Here is a 15,113-nt window from a genome sequence, read left to right as displayed (position 1 = left end):
GGGGGGGCTTCTCATACTAGAAACCTCTTTATTCTAATACAACTGAGAAAGGGTTTGGAGCTTTGAAGGAAAGCTCTTTCAACGCCGCTTCTGTCTGCTTCTTCGTCGCTCTGTGCCACATCTCTTCTCTCTTTGCCTCTAAACGTAAGTTCCTCTCTTCCAGATTAGCTTAGCTGCGCATCGATCTCAAAGTAAAGAGATTGATAAACCCTAAATGGCTCAGATTTTTTGTAATCGCAGATTTAGCCGAGATGGGTCTAACGGAAGAAGAAATCAAAAGACTTTACAGAATCCAGAAGACGTTGATGCAGATGCTCAAGGACCGTGGCTACTTCATCGCCGACTCTGAAATCACCATGAGCTTGTCACAGTTCGTTAGAAAGTACGGAGACAACATGAAAAGAGAGGATCTTGTTACTCTCAAAGCTAAGAGAAACGACAGCAGTGATCAGGTATTGTCTCTTTTGCCTGAGACTTAAAACTGTTTCTCCATTGTTATTACAGTTTATAAAAGTCATTAAAGGTGGAAGCTTTGACTATATGAGATAACTTATGTTTTTATTACTTTTAGGGGATAAAGATAGATTAAAAGTCATCTCTTTTATTCATTGTCTGTATGATGCTGTGGAGATGGCTTTGTGTGTTTGATATCTTTGTCTTAGTCTTTGATTGGTGCTTTTCCTGTTGTAGCTCTATATCTTCTTCCCCGACGAGGCGAAAGTTGGAGTTAAGACGATGAAGGTGTACACAAACAGGATGAAATCAGAGAATGTTTACAGAGCAATCTTGGTGGTGCAACAGAACTTGACTCCTTTTGCTCGAACTTGCATCAGTGAGATCTCTTCAAAGTTTCATTTGGAAGTTTTCCAGGTAATAAATAAACGCACTTTTTGGAATTCTTCTGATGAATGCGTTTTCAACATCACAATCCTTAAACCATGTTGTGGTGCAGGAGGCGGAAATGCTTGTGAACATAAAAGAACATGTTCTTGTTCCGGAGCACCAAGTTCTCACCACTGAAGAGAAGAAAACTCTTCTGGAGAGATACACTGTCAAGGAGACACAGGTTAGTAGTAGAATCATTCTTCTTGGTGATATGACTGATGAGTAAGCTTTCGGTTTTGTGTAATTTAAAGTTTGGAACTTTTTTGTTGTTAGCTTCCGAGGATCCAAGTGACTGATCCAATCGCAAGATACTTTGGACTAAAACGTGGACAAGTCGTGAAGATCATACGTCCGAGTGAAACCGCTGGTCGCTATGTTACCTACCGTTATGTTGTATAAGAAGCTAAAAAAAGCTTTTATTGATGGAAACGCTCAGTGTTGTGCGAGTGGAAACGCTCAGTGTTGTGTTGTGTACCCAAATTGTTGACAATGTTATTTGTTAGATGTACGAATTGAAAAACCTTAAAACAACATTTTAGTATCATTGTATAATGGGGCAAGGTGGCCTTGCCAAGGTCTCATGAGCACTGAGAAGATTTCATGTTTTGGGTTTAATTAATTGATTAAGAAATAGCTTATGGGTAATCAACCCAAGCTACCAGCCACAAACAGTATCATATAAGCATCTTACAGGAACATCATATTTTAACCATATGGCATAAGTTCCATGAATGACAAGGTTATTGGACTATTCAGACAATCTAAAATGGTTATGTATAATGGTGAAAGAAAATAAAAGACTGTAAAAGTTCATTTCAATTTGTTTAATAAACAATACTCTCTCCGTTTCAAAATAAATGTCGTTTTAGAGTTTCAATACAAAATTTATTAATAAGAATCGCCACTCCATTTTTCTATTAGTTAAAATATGGTTAGGTGTATAGATAATTGTGTTTTTATTTTGAAAGTATACAAAATCATATGTTTTATTAATCTGTGTGCATAAACCTAAAACGACAATTAAAATGAAACGGATGGAATACCTGGTTTTTCTTTAATGAAATATCACATGTTTTAGCATTTTAGATAACATATTATCATCACACAAAATACATAAAAAGGCTTATATCATCACACGTCTTTCTATGATGAAATGTAACATGTTTTATAAATTAATTCAAATATTATAATAATAAATTATAGTTTCTTAAATCCATATAATTAATATACATCTTCTTTGCCTAAGTATTGCAGTCCACTACAACAACATTGAATCATTGACCATAGAGTTAAGAGTCTCACATTTTTTTTTCAAAAATATGATCTTATCAGTTTTAACTATAATTCTTACTGAATGTGGAATGTGAACTTTTTAGATTGATAAAGCTTCAGACACTTTAGAATGCCTAAGTCAAAATTTTCAAACTATTTTTGAGTTTGAAGACCATTCGATAATCAACATAATCCATTAATTCATTGGTGCCCAAAACATTTTTTATTACCTATTTCATGAGGAAACCCATAAAATGAATTAAAAGGACTAATAAATTTGTATAAACTGGAAGTGTAATCTCCCACTGAAACTCAATTCAGAACAGAACCCATGTCTTTGAGGTATTGTTAGACTTCTTTCTTATGTCCGTAAAATGTTCTCTAAACAAAAAAAAAAAAATGCCACAAGATTTAAGGTATTGCTGACTTCTTTATTGAATCAGTAAGATTCAATATTATTGCAGGATCGGTCCAAAAACTCCACCTTGGTAGCTTTCCTTCTTTAGCCCTGTCTCATTGACAAATGGTGGGAGCCATTGATGTTACCTAAGACAGGAGACATGTCCAAACGGGTCTTGCAATGGAACTGGAGTTCGTACTGAGCTCCGAGGATACGGTAGCGCTTCAACCAAAACAGCTTCTTGCTCAGCTCGTGGCTCTGAGCTTTGACAACGAGAAACCGTTTCTTGAACCTCATCTCAAACTGCTCCCTCGACTTCTTGTCCACGTGAGGGGAACGTAGCACGGTGTACAAGGTCCGCGTGTCGGGCATTGCGGCGTAGCGAGTGTGGGGAGGAAGACACCAAGCTTCCTTCTCCGGGTTCTCGAATGACCGAATCGCTATGCAGATCCTCGTTCCTTTGATCTTTGACGTGCTCTCTTTCTTCTACTCAAAACCACAAATAGCAGTTTGACAATGATTCGAACAGCCTTCAAGAGTTTGAATGAGAACAAAAGCATACCCTCTTTGAATCTCTGAGGTTACTCTCAGGCTCAGTGGCGTAACCTTGAAACGCGATCCTCGCGGGAGAAACCATCCACGACTTCGGAGACGATGGGGATGCGAATCGAGAGATGAGGTTGGAGGAGAGAGTAGATCCGTTTCCGACTAGATTACGATCCACGGAGACGGAGGATACGGTGGCGGCTGAAGAGAAGTGGTGGGAAAGACCTGAATCAAAGGAGGTTAGCGCGGCGGAGAGAGAATGCCTCGACGGCAATGAAGATCTGCGGAGTACTCCGGTGATCATTTTAGATGAGAACTGACAGAAGAGATAAAAGGAAAACCAATTAGGGTTTCAGACAAGAACTAAGCTAAAAGAAACAGAGAGGATAGGATCTCCTGCGACGAGTGTAGGCTTTTTTACCAGCATGTGAGACATGTGTGACAAATATACACACGTACGCTGTTTCTTTGAAATTGTAATGAAGAACCATAGAGTTGGATAAATGGTTCATTATCAACAACTAGATCGTTGCGCGCGGATTATTGCCAAATAAAAAGTTTAAAATTTAAATTATTGTTTCAGTATTACATATTATAAAATGAGTTTTAGTTAATACATAATGTTTAGCCGTTGCAATAGTATAACAGGGGTATATGAAATGTTTTGTTGTTGAAATGTTGTTTGTTGCAGAAAGCTTTATTTGTCGCAGGATGCAATGTTTTGAACCTGAACCGGAAAATTTTGGGTTCACGATTCAATATGGTTCGACCGGATCAAATATGGTTCAATAATCTGGTTTAATATATTTTAATGTATATATTTAAAAGTAATGTAAGTAAATATGATACATAATCAAAATATAAATTAATTTAAAACACAAAACATTATAAATATAAATTAGTTTTATGTTTATATGAATGGTTTATAGATTTTTTAATAGTTTTAATAGTTTTAATCAATTTAATAACTCTGAGATCCAATCCGGCTACGTGACCGATTCATTGTCAAACCAATTATTAGATCCAACCCGGCTATGTAACCGGTTCATCGCGGAATCCGATTTAACCATCGGGTCGGTCCGGTTTTAAAAACACCGGTAGGATGCTAAGTTAAGCGTTGACTTCATGTCTGATAACTTTTTTTGTTCCTCTTTATGATGCTCTGTATGTTGTTAATGGTGTTCAAAATAAAATGTCTTTTGTTGTTGAAACATAATTGGATCGTATTTGATATAATTCTCTAAAATGAGCTACGTTGATGTTCTGTATAGAAAGTCAGACCATTGTTGATTAACATTAATTTTCTGTGTCAATTTAATTGACATTTATCATTTATTTATATATTTGATGTGTCGTTTGTACTTACTCAAAGTAAACCAATTTTAATTGACTATCTATATCACTTATTTTTGAGTTAGTTGTAAAAAGAGTGAAATTTAAATAAATAAATAAATTTTATTAATCATTTATTAATTTACTATATTTATATTATATGGATTTGTTTATTACTTCCTTTAATCCAAAAATATATTTTTTTCATTTGTTCACACATATTTAAAATACATTAAATTTTATATAATGAATGCACGTACTATTTTCTACAATTATAGTAACTATAATATATGAAATAGTAAGTTAATTTATTTTAGTTAAGAGTATGACTTGTTTGTATTAAAAAATATTTAACTAAAATATTTCGCATAAGTACTACATTTTGCGACATATATTTAAAATGTTTGTTTAACTAAATTTATAATTTATTATATTATATTATCTTGAATCAAATATAGTTTCGCATTTGGTATAAAAAGTTCATAGTTTTATTTTCTTAATCTATCTATTTAGTCATATCAAATTAAGATCAATATTTTGTGTAATGTATTTAACAGGTTTTTTTCTGTATATGTGTTTTATAAAAAAAAAAGTATTAATTAGTAGATATCCTGATATAAAACCACACATTTTACTTGAAATTTGATGATATGAAATTCTTATTTTTACTTAAACACAAAACATTGTTGTCCAAAAAAAACACAAAACATTAAGAGTGTGAATACATATGATAAAATTCTATTAATTTCACAAAGAAGAATCAGAAAACCGAAGTGGTTATTGGTAAGGAGATGACTCAATTTTTTGTGGATTTGTTTTTAATGGCAATCTAACGGTGTCATACCCCATTGATGCTAGCTAGACTGTGTCGGGATGAGATAAATCAATTTCCGGCTGTCCAAACACATTCTCTTATGCAAGCCTGAATATCCAATGAATTTGCCAGATCATCCAAGTAAGAACATAATTCTCCTGCCGGGGATAACCTAACCAAACTGGTCCAGTCACAACAAAAAAACAAAAAAAAAATTAGCAAAATATAAAGATATAGACATCAAATGTTAAGATTTCGTTTATTATCAAGAAAATTGTCATTTGTGTGTAGGTCTGTAAGTCACTGGAAACACTCATGTGTTGTCATGCATTCATTGCACGGCAAGATCAATTGAAGTTAGGAGGAAAAAATAAAAATATAAATGACATTATCAAAGAGAGATTGAAGCACTTTACCAGATTACTAAGACCTTTGTAAGGTTCATCCTCAGTGGAGAAAGTGTTTGAAGCAGAGAACTCTTTGAACCTCTGAACACTTAAGAAATCACTGAAGAGTAGAAGTCTACCAATGTGCTCTATTGTATTGAATCCACTGTTGGAACACTGTCTTGACCCTATAACAAAGAGTATAAGAGAGTATATGTATAGGCGGCATATATATATATACCAGTCCGAACCATGAAAAAATCAATCAACGCACGACTAGCTTTAAAAAAAATTAAATTTTCAAAACTAATATGTATTTATAAGGATGAAAAATCAGGAGACAACTTCAGTCAAAAAAAAAAATCAGGAGACTAACCCTAAGCAGAGGACTAGATCCCAAATTCAAATCTCTTAAGGACATTTTTAATCTCTTGAGCAACCGGCCCCTATACACCAAGAAACAACAAAATACCCAATTAAGCTAGTAATATAAAATGAAATAAAATCATAGTAGTGAGATTTGACCCAAAAAAGAATCATAGTAGTGATGAGATCTACTTTTAGTCGCATATATAAAGAAAATAAAAGAAAAGAAAAACGTAATAGAAAAAAAAATGTAATAGAAGAGGTAGTCGTTTTAATTTATTCGTTTAAAGAAATAAATATTGTGATATAACAGTGAAGAATGGCTTGACATCTTATTATGATGCTCTCATGTGAACTAAATAGTTAATACAAATATGATGCTATATTGGCTTACTTTATCTTTGCAGCTTTTGACACCGAGTTAGCAGAACTTTTCTTAATGCCTGCGATGTTGAAATGGGTTTGGTTTTCCCCTATTCAAGTTAGTGAAACACATTATGAGAAACAAAGTAAGCAGGCTTCATTCTGTATTCTTGAGCTGTACCAAGCACACTATTCAATCACCGAACATAAGTTTGCAAAGATAGGCAATGCAAATTTACCTTCAGACTCAAGTGTCGGGGCCTCTATTTTTACGTTAGGCAGTGCAAATTTCCATAGCAACCATCACTCCATTAGGAGGCATGATATCCCCTGACTACACAACATACTTAGAAATAGGCAAGCAAGTGAAGTCAGCCAAAGAGTCGAGCAGGATATGACTTACTTATCTCAAAAAAGGCACTCAAGACCCCAAAGTTTTGCAGCAAAATTTATGGCTTGTTGCAAGCAAGATTCTGTGTCAAAATTATCATATGTGTTTGTGTTATTCAATGCATAAACTGTATTCTCCATCTGCATTTTACAAACTCTTATCTAATAAAAAAATTAAAGTTAAACTCAAACCTAGCAATGGCTAAAAGAGCTCAAAAACGCTAACAAACTGCAATCCTATACACTAACATGACATCATAGAACCTCGAGCATTTTAAAAACGACTGCAGATCCAAATTAGACTAATTTTTGAATAACAGGACTTCAAAATCGAGTTTATTATTTTGGAAAAAAAAATCGAGCTTATTACGATGTGGTGAAAGGGCGAGACACTTACATAAATGCTTATTATGGATGCCTTACATATCATTCAACAATTCCAATGCTTTCTCCAACTATTTCCCCTCGCATAAGACTCTTATAACAGTCATGTAGCTAACAGGATCCGACGCCGGAGAACTCAACCTTACCTCTCGTAGCAAAATAACAGTCTTGCCGTATTCCAGATTCTTGCATAAACCCTCCAAGAGGATGTTCAGATTGTAGACACTTAAAGGAAACTCACGCTTCAACAAAACCTACCGCAACACAGCTCTTGTGATATTTGCAGGAAACAGAAATCTGAAATTCAGAAAAGACGTTGAAAATTAATGGCCAGAGGTTAAAAAACAATTCATTGCATCAATTTTGATACTTTGAATCACCATCAGACTTCACCAGCAGAGCCCTCAGCCATAACTTCATGGTAGAATGACATTTTACAAAACTAAAGAAAGAAGGAATCAAATGTTAGAGCTTGATTGTAGATTACAGAAGAAAGCAAGAAACTCGAAAACAACCTGCAAGTAAGTCAGCCCTTGTAAGATCTGGTTCACAAATTTGGCATAATTGGCACATGGGGTCCCTTCAGTTGTAGGAAGAAGGCATGGCTTCGAGCCAAAAAAAACATTAGCAAGAGGCAATTAATCCAAGAATCGAAAGTGGACAAAGAATCACAGCAAAGAGAACAAATAGTGGCAAAAAGAAAATAGTGCATAACTTAAATTCATTGATTCCTAAGCACCAGTAATGAGAACTGTATAGCACATGCTATTTCTGGTTTCTGAATGAATCCATTTGCAAGAACTCATCTTCAGGTCCAAGTCAATCAATGATATAATTTTTCTAGAGAAAGCATTAACATTAATCAAAACCAATCATTCATAACCAAAAAGAGAAACATATACCAACGCGGCTCCACTGAAAAGGTGCTAAGAGTAATTAAGAGCCGGACACTGGTTGAACCTGGGTTCCTTCCACTAAGCTCGGCCTAGACCCGCATAACAATATTTCGCAGGGAGAGAGAAGAAAACTTCTTTAGATCATTTACCAAACACTGAAGCGCCATATCCAAAGAAATATTAGACACAAACGTGAGAATCTATCAGAAACAAACCAGTGGAGAAAGGACATAGTCAAAGCCGTTGGTGGAGATGTATAAGGAGAGAAGAGATGGAACATTGTAGGGAAATCAGTCTCAACGCAGCAAGGCCTGGTGGTGGTTGTTAGGTGATGGTTTGAAAGGCAAAACATTTTTTTTTTTTTTTAATCAAAAGAAAGGCAAAACGTTTTGGTTGAAACTTGTGATGAAACTTATGCTTACTACGATCACTACCAAAACGTTTTCCAGATAACATAAAGACAAAGGAAAACCAATCATCGAGTTTTTCGTGAATACAATAGAAGTCATTATTGTTTCTATGTCTTAACCTAAATGACATGGCTGATTCAGAATCTCTGATTGGCTAATTTTTCTCTGGATTTGGACACCTTACGTGTTGAGCTTATTCTCCTTTTAGTATTGTAAGATTATATAAACTAAAAAACTCTTACAAAAAAAAAAAAAACTACATAACTTTTTAGTAGGCCTGGGCATTTTAACCTGGACCCGAAGACCCGAACCAGAACTGACCCAAAAATACCCGACCCGGAACCGGACTGAAAATTTACAAGTACCTTTTGGGTCTAAATTTTTTTTACCCGAAAGAACCGGAACCGAAAAAAACCGACCCGAATAGACCCGGACCCGAAAAAACCCGACCCGAATAAACCCCGCCCGATAAGAACCGATTTGTACCCGACTTAAAAATATGTATATCTAAAACTATGATGTTTTTGTGTTCTATTTTATATATATTATTTTATGATTTAGTTGAAATATTTTTTGTTAACAACATTTGTTATTATTTTTTAATATTTTTAAGTAATATAAAGCGTTAAAATGTAAAATTTAGAGTTTAAAAATTTTTTATTTAAATTATTAATAGTTTCATTTAACTTATTTTGTAAAATTTTAGATATATATGACAAATATCAACTAAATTTGATGGACTTGGATATGTTATGTCCTTTTCAGATCCTAAATACCCGAACCCGACCCGGACCCGATATGGACCCGAAAAATTACGGGAACTTTATGAGTATTTTAATTATAGACCCGAACCGATCCGGACCCGAGAAGAACCGACCCGAACCCGAACCAAAAATTTCTAAGTACCTATTAGGTCTAAATATTTAGGACCCGAAATACCCGGATCCGAAAGGAACCGGACCGAACCCGACCCGTAGACCCGAATGCCCAGGCCTACTTTTTAGTATAGTACAAACTTTTTTTTGGGCAAATAGTATAGTACAACTAGAATTATCAAATGAGAACAGAAAGAAAAAGAATTGTCAAATGAGGATTTTAATTAGGTCTGGGCATAAAATTCGGAACCCGAAATCCGAACCAAACCCAAACCGAAAAACCCGACCCGTTATCCGACCAGAAACGTAAAAATACCCTAACGGATTTGTAGGGTGGTACAAAAAATATCCGAACCCGAAGTGTTATTAACCGAACCCGAATGGGTAACCCGAAAAATCCGAAATTAATAGTCAATATAAATATTTTGAAATATATATAAGTATTTCAATTATTAAATTCAACATTTGTGGTAATATTATATATAATAATAAATATTAAAATTCTAATAAATGCTTTAAGTACACAATTAGTTATAAATAAGTATTTTATAATTTGCTCATTGAAATAAAAAATCTACTCTCTATAAGACAATACATATTGTTTACAAATAATGTTTATTTTCATGCTTGATTTAATATTTTATTGTAATTTTATTAATTTTATATGTGATAGATTAATTTTTATTTAATTTAGATGTTTTTCTTTATGTTTTACTTCAAAAATTTTGTTTTTTACATTGGTTATATCCGAACCGAACCGATATAACTCGAATCCGTACGATATATAATTACTTTATGGGTTTTATGATGCAATATAATTTTGAACCGAGTCCGAAGTGTTATTATCCGAACCCGACCCGTACTAATAAAATTTTAGTATGGGACCTAGAAGCGTAAACCCGAAAATCCGAAAACCCGACCCGAATGCCAACGGGTACCCGAACGCCCATGCCTAATTTTAATAAAAAGATGCAAAGTGTGTAAAATTACAGATAACTCTACTAGATGACCCAAGAGAATCAGAGTAATGGATGGATGGATACATTAAGAGAAAAAGCTCAAAAGACTAAGAGAACATGAAAAGCCTACATCAATGGATTCTAGTGTTCTAAGTTTTGACCTTGCAAACGTATCAATCCCCTGGAGTTTCTTGCACTCTCTGGGGATTTGAGAGATTCATCTTCCTTGGTCTTTTGTTCTCTCTCTCTGCTTCACTTGTGTATGCTTCTGGTACTCGGTTTCTTAGTGAATGACTCAATCAAGCGGAACATCCAACGATCTAGCATTCCTATTTAAAGACCATGACATAAACTATATTAGCCAAAGATTATTGAAAGATAAGTACTGACATTAGATAAAGATGGATTTGAACCTGTCAAAGCAAAGGTACCCCCTAACACGGCGCATAGACGGGTGATCAAGTGGAGAAAACTACGACGTTCTTCCCTGATGGTCACGGTGATAGGTGAAAGATCATATAAGAAGTAGACAGCTGCAAATGAAAGAAAGAAACATGCCATCAAGAGACAGAAACAGAGTAATAAATAAGAACACTGGAAATGAAGCTTGACCCAACTAACCTGGCCATGTCCGGTCGAATTCGTTCATTGGTGTGTAGTATTCAGTTACAGAGTATTGATTTGTTGTCAGAACGTCTTTTGAAAGATATCTATATTCCGTCGGTACAATCTGCGCCATACACCAGACACAAATTAGTTATCAAACTACATACAATGTTCATGACAAATTAAGATAAAAAATACCTTAATATAGTATTTGAATGTTCCACTGGTGTCACGCAGGATTCGGTTTGTGTCATCAAGTGGGTTGTGAATGCCAGGGTACTTCGGCCCAAAGGATAGATCATGAATCATATGGCTCACGTTTACGTTTTTGGACCCTCCAAATATCTGTTTTCGAGGGTAAAAAGGGATAGTATAGCATCTTGGTAAAAGTAAAATAGGCAATACGCATGCGATATCAAATAGTGAGATAGAGATACCAACCATTTGAGCAACATAGATGTTAAGCCCGTGAACTGAAACGTGGAAGTTTCCAGCAACCCGTTGTACATCTAGGACACCATACACCTGTAGAAAACAGCCAACAGGATTAAGCTTATGTTTTCTTAAACGCCAATAAGGCAACATCTCTAGTTTGACTATTGACAAGGGGAGAGGTTAATAATACCCGACATCCTTCTCCATCTGCTAATGCTTGCTTCACCTTTTTAATCATCGTCTCAGCAGCTTCATCAAATCCCAGAGTATTCACTGCTTCCGTCTCATTCTTGCGTTCTTCTTTGCCATCTTCAGCAATCACAAAAGATATCAAATTAAAGTGTGTACATCATTACTTCCCTAATTCTTATACCTCAAGAAAAGTTAGCTACCCTAAAAACTATCACAGGGACTCTCCTATATAATAGGCCTCAAAACTCGAAGAAGGCTAGTTAAATTAAGAAGTTACCATGCTTGTGAGATGAGTGATCATGCTCCTTTTCAACAAGATCAGATATATATTCTGTGCCAATGATATGACCATGACTGTTGAGTCGGAGCTGCAGACACACGCAACTAGTGAGCAATTAACTCGATAATAAACCAGTAAAACTAGAGCAAACGCCATAAAAAGTGACATAAGATGCTAAGGGAAAATATCCAAATAGTTACATTCACTAAGATGGAAGAGAAAACATGTGATTTTGTATTAAGCATCTGGAATCAACTTACTTTCCAAATATTTGTATCGAGATCCACTTCATGCTTCCCTGACATGTCGATAGCATCCATGCTCAATACTACAAAAAAAAAACAAATAAAGATCAAATAATGAAATTTAAGAAGACTAGTAGTATCAAGAAGGTATGGAGAAAAGAAACTCTGTGATCAATGGATACCACTTACCATCACAAGGCAAAGATGGAAACGTCATATTTACATGAATGGGAAGAGTTTCTCCACGCTTTAAGTCGACTGACATCTAAAAAAACATGATACAGATTTCAAAATGATTACATAAATACAAAAGGAGGGAAACCTCTACGAGCCAGTCAAATGGATAGAGAACATCAAGGAAGTTAAATCAACAGACAGAGAGACTTCAAATCCATATTTCCCATGTGATATATTTCTATATGAAATCATTTTGCATACATCACACAAGCTATGATACCACCTACAGAAGAAGTACAAAGTTCAAGACAATAACAAGGTCAATGAGGGATAATGCCATACTTTCACTTAATCTCTACTAATCAACTGAAGAGTGGCATCAATGAATTTCAACGATATACAATTTCATAGAAGCCATCTATCTGAGCTTCATAATACACTTGAAACATAAGATCATTCACTGCCATTTATAGAACTATACAGAGCAGTTTGAAGTGTAGAGTCAGAGCAGTAAAGTAATAAAAGCCCATACTAAATACATACCTGATGCACTGTAAGTGTGTTAAGATAGTAACTCAGCTCGTGCAAGAACAACGTAGCCATTATAAGGAGTCCAACAATAGATACTGCAATAACCAAACAAAATTTAAAGATATTAACAAAAATCAACCATTCAAAATTTCAACAAGAGCTATGTAAGAAAATGCATTACCAACTGCACCAGATTGCGTCTTCTGCAGCAAGTGATCCTCTGCTCTTGGAAACGCATCAATGCTCCTTAGAGCCTGCTTCACACCCATCCTCCCTCAAACTCAATACTTTGAAAACTAAACGAATCCAACTCCAAAGGACCTACCAAACTACAAAACCAACATCAGATATACTAAAATAGACCAATTCAACCATAAAAATACTTTTCCTATCGAACCCAAATTCTCTCTTTTTTTTTCTATATTTTCTCGATCTAGAGCTTCTATGGTGGATTATCTAAAAGAGCCTAGCTCAAAATTCAAAACCTAACCCATCCAAGCAAATGCAACGAAAGATTCAAAGGAGCTCGCTTTTTCGAAAATTAAGCTCGGAAAGCCACAACCCTTGATCAAAACTCAGATTTCTAATATGATCTTCACCGGCCCTAGATGATTTCAAAAGGGACATAATTTGAAGAAAAAAAAACTCAGTTTCTGGAGATCTTACTCGAATCGAGGATGAAGCGCGCACCGAGAGAAAGAATGGTGGAAGAAGAAGAAGCGAGAGATCTCCGGGGGTCCTTCTCCTCCGGTTCCTTTGATGTTTGATTGGCGTGGCGTCTCTCTTTTTTCTCCGTCTCTTAATTTTTATAAATTTAGTCCTCTACTTATTTACAAATATTAATTTAGCATTCCTAATCTTATTATTTACGTCAAGACCCTCATACTCTCATAAGTTGCGATTTTGTTACAACATGTTCCATCCTTTCGTTCGATTCTTTTAGTAACTTCGCCTAGCAATTCTAGTACGTATACGCAGAGAGGTATGTGACGTTTTCAAACTGGTACAAGACTATAAGCGAACCAGATTCGGACCTTGCAACTCTGTTGTTGTGTTACTTGTTTTCAAAACCAGCTTCACGGCGGGTTAGTTGAGTCAGGATCTGCAGATTGGTTCACATCAACAAGTCTATACAAAGGTGAAGAGAAGCTAGAAAGGCTTTTACTTCATACCATACAAGTAAGCTAGAAAGGTTTCCTTCTTCTGCTTGGTTTTTAAGTAAGAATCAGTACTGTAGATATCTACGAGGTTTTGTATATATTTTTACAGGAAGTATGTATTATTATTCCGTATTAAGTATTGGTGATATTTATTGGTTTAACTCTAGATTAGTATATGTGCATTTAGTGAATTTAGACCTGCTTATACCAACAAGTTAAAGCATGTTATAAGATAAACTTTGAAATGATCCTCCACTCCTTTACCAACTCAAGCAATATGATCATCTACTCATCAAGCACTATGATCACCCACTCATTTACCAAATCAAGCACCATCTTTGATATTTTATGTATTGTTGTTCACTATAAATACCATCACTCATCTCACTCTTTTGGACACAATTACATCTTCTTCTTCTTCCTTATAATAAACTCTTTCTATCATATTAAGTGTTATTTGCTTCCTACGGGTATTGAATTCTACTCTTATTTAAATTTCCCGATACTATAAATTATAAGTTATTTCATAACACGTTATCAGCACGATCACTCTGCGATTTGGTAAAATTTATTTGTATCATTTATACTCTGTTATAATGGTCGGTATACCGTCTCTACTATTATTTATATCATGTTATAATGGCCGGAATACCGCCTATATTATTTACTAGTAATTTAATTTATTTATTGGTCGGCCGAGCCGCCTTATATCCTGTTTATTATTTATTGGTCGGCCGAGCCGCCTTATATCCTGTTTATTATTTATTGGTCGGCCGAGCCGCCTTATATCCTGTTTATTATTTATTGGTCGGCCGAGCCGCCTTATATCCTGTTTATTATTTATTGGTCGGCCGAGCCGCCTTATATCCTGTTTATTATTTATTGGTCGGCCGAGCCGCCTTATATCCTGTTTATTATTTATTGGTCGGCCGAGCCGCCTTATATCCTGTTTATTATTTATTGGTCGGCCGAGCCGCCTTATATCCTGTTTATTATTTATTGGTCGGCCGAGCCGCCTTATATCCTGTTTATTATTTATTGGTCGGCCGAGCCGCCTTATATCCTGTTTATTATTTATTGGTCGGCCGAGCCGCCTTATATCCTGTTTATTATTTATTGGTCGGCCGAGCCGCCTTATATCCTGTTTATTATTTATTGGTCGGCCGAGCCGCCTTATATCCTGTTTATTATTTATTGGTCGGCCGAGCC

General features: G+C 35.3%; 3 protein-coding genes, 1 long non-coding RNA gene and 1 pseudogene across 13 annotated transcripts; 1 reads left to right on the top strand and 4 right to left on the bottom strand.

The window, feature by feature from the left end:
- Positions 1-121, bottom strand: part of LOC106330342 — a 3,354-nt pseudogene extending 3,233 nt beyond the window's left edge.
- On the top strand, positions 1-1,466 carry LOC106331469 (DNA-directed RNA polymerases II and IV subunit 5A). Of its 2 annotated transcripts, none has more exons than XM_013769832.1 (5): positions 1-144; positions 241-452; positions 691-870; positions 953-1,066; positions 1,159-1,466. In XM_013769832.1, exons 2-5 carry the CDS (start codon positions 252-254, stop codon positions 1,282-1,284), a joined length of 621 nt encoding a protein of 206 aa, XP_013625286.1. In that variant the 5' UTR covers positions 1-144; positions 241-251; the 3' UTR covers positions 1,285-1,466. The 2 variants fall into 2 exon arrangements, with proteins under 2 accessions (XP_013625286.1, XP_013625287.1); XM_013769833.1 differs by having other exon boundaries at positions 15-144; positions 224-452.
- A 950-nt stretch (positions 1,467-2,416) lies between these two features.
- On the bottom strand, positions 2,417-3,523 carry LOC106331856 (40S ribosomal protein S10, mitochondrial-like). Its single transcript, XM_013770285.1, has 2 exons — positions 3,120-3,523; positions 2,417-3,043 (listed from the first exon to the last, which is right to left on the bottom strand). The coding sequence occupies exons 1-2, from the start codon at positions 3,405-3,407 to the stop codon at positions 2,660-2,662; spliced, it is 672 nt and encodes a 223-aa protein (XP_013625739.1). The 5' UTR covers positions 3,408-3,523; the 3' UTR covers positions 2,417-2,659.
- Positions 3,524-5,089: 1,566 nt separating this feature from the next.
- On the bottom strand, positions 5,090-8,518 carry LOC106329533. 9 transcript variants are annotated; one of them, XR_001267841.1, is made up of 11 exons: positions 8,041-8,518; positions 7,654-7,978; positions 7,509-7,580; positions 7,397-7,435; positions 7,152-7,323; positions 6,768-6,837; positions 6,604-6,698; positions 6,396-6,474; positions 6,012-6,081; positions 5,666-5,823; positions 5,090-5,430 (listed from the first exon to the last, which is right to left on the bottom strand). It is a non-coding gene; the product is annotated as an uncharacterized LOC106329533 (long non-coding RNA). The 9 variants fall into 9 exon arrangements; XR_001267843.1 differs by having other exon boundaries at positions 7,654-7,916; XR_001267845.1 differs by having other exon boundaries at positions 7,654-7,743.
- A 1,713-nt stretch (positions 8,519-10,231) lies between these two features.
- LOC106329082 (endoplasmic reticulum-Golgi intermediate compartment protein 3-like) lies at positions 10,232-13,567 on the bottom strand. The gene is made up of 12 exons (XM_013767664.1): positions 13,411-13,567; positions 12,926-13,073; positions 12,757-12,839; positions 12,226-12,301; positions 12,052-12,119; positions 11,789-11,879; positions 11,510-11,628; positions 11,326-11,409; positions 11,083-11,229; positions 10,900-11,008; positions 10,692-10,811; positions 10,232-10,607 (listed from the first exon to the last, which is right to left on the bottom strand). The coding sequence occupies exons 2-12, from the start codon at positions 13,011-13,013 to the stop codon at positions 10,531-10,533; spliced, it is 1,062 nt and encodes a 353-aa protein (XP_013623118.1). The 5' UTR covers positions 13,014-13,073; positions 13,411-13,567; the 3' UTR covers positions 10,232-10,530.
- Positions 13,568-15,113: the final 1,546 nt, after the last annotated feature.

The sequence above is a fragment of the Brassica oleracea genome, chromosome C3, assembly GCF_000695525.1.
Source record: "Brassica oleracea var. oleracea cultivar TO1000 chromosome C3, BOL, whole genome shotgun sequence".
Lineage (NCBI taxonomy): Eukaryota > Viridiplantae > Streptophyta > Magnoliopsida > Brassicales > Brassicaceae > Brassica > Brassica oleracea.
This window is presented reverse-complemented; position numbering and strand designations above follow the sequence as displayed.

Coding starts and splice junctions, on each gene's coding strand:
- LOC106329082 (XM_013767664.1), bottom strand. CDS start 13,013: ATGGGTGTGAAGCAGGCTCTAAGGAGCATTGATGCGTTTCCAAGAGCA. Junction 12,302..12,756: donor ACACACTTACAGTGCATCAG/GTATGTATTTAG, acceptor ATGTTTTTTTAG/ATGTCAGTCGACTTAAAGCG. Junction 10,812..10,899: donor ATTCGACCGGACATGGCCAG/GTTAGTTGGGTC, acceptor TTTCATTTGCAG/CTGTCTACTTCTTATATGAT.
- LOC106331469 (XM_013769832.1), top strand. CDS start 252: ATGGGTCTAACGGAAGAAGAAATCAAAAGACTTTACAGAATCCAGAAG. Junction 453..690: donor GAAACGACAGCAGTGATCAG/GTATTGTCTCTT, acceptor TTCCTGTTGTAG/CTCTATATCTTCTTCCCCGA. Junction 871..952: donor TTCATTTGGAAGTTTTCCAG/GTAATAAATAAA, acceptor GTTGTGGTGCAG/GAGGCGGAAATGCTTGTGAA.
- LOC106331856 (XM_013770285.1), bottom strand. CDS start 3,407: ATGATCACCGGAGTACTCCGCAGATCTTCATTGCCGTCGAGGCATTCT. Junction 3,044..3,119: donor ACCTCAGAGATTCAAAGAGG/GTATGCTTTTGT, acceptor GGTTTTGAGTAG/AAGAAAGAGAGCACGTCAAA.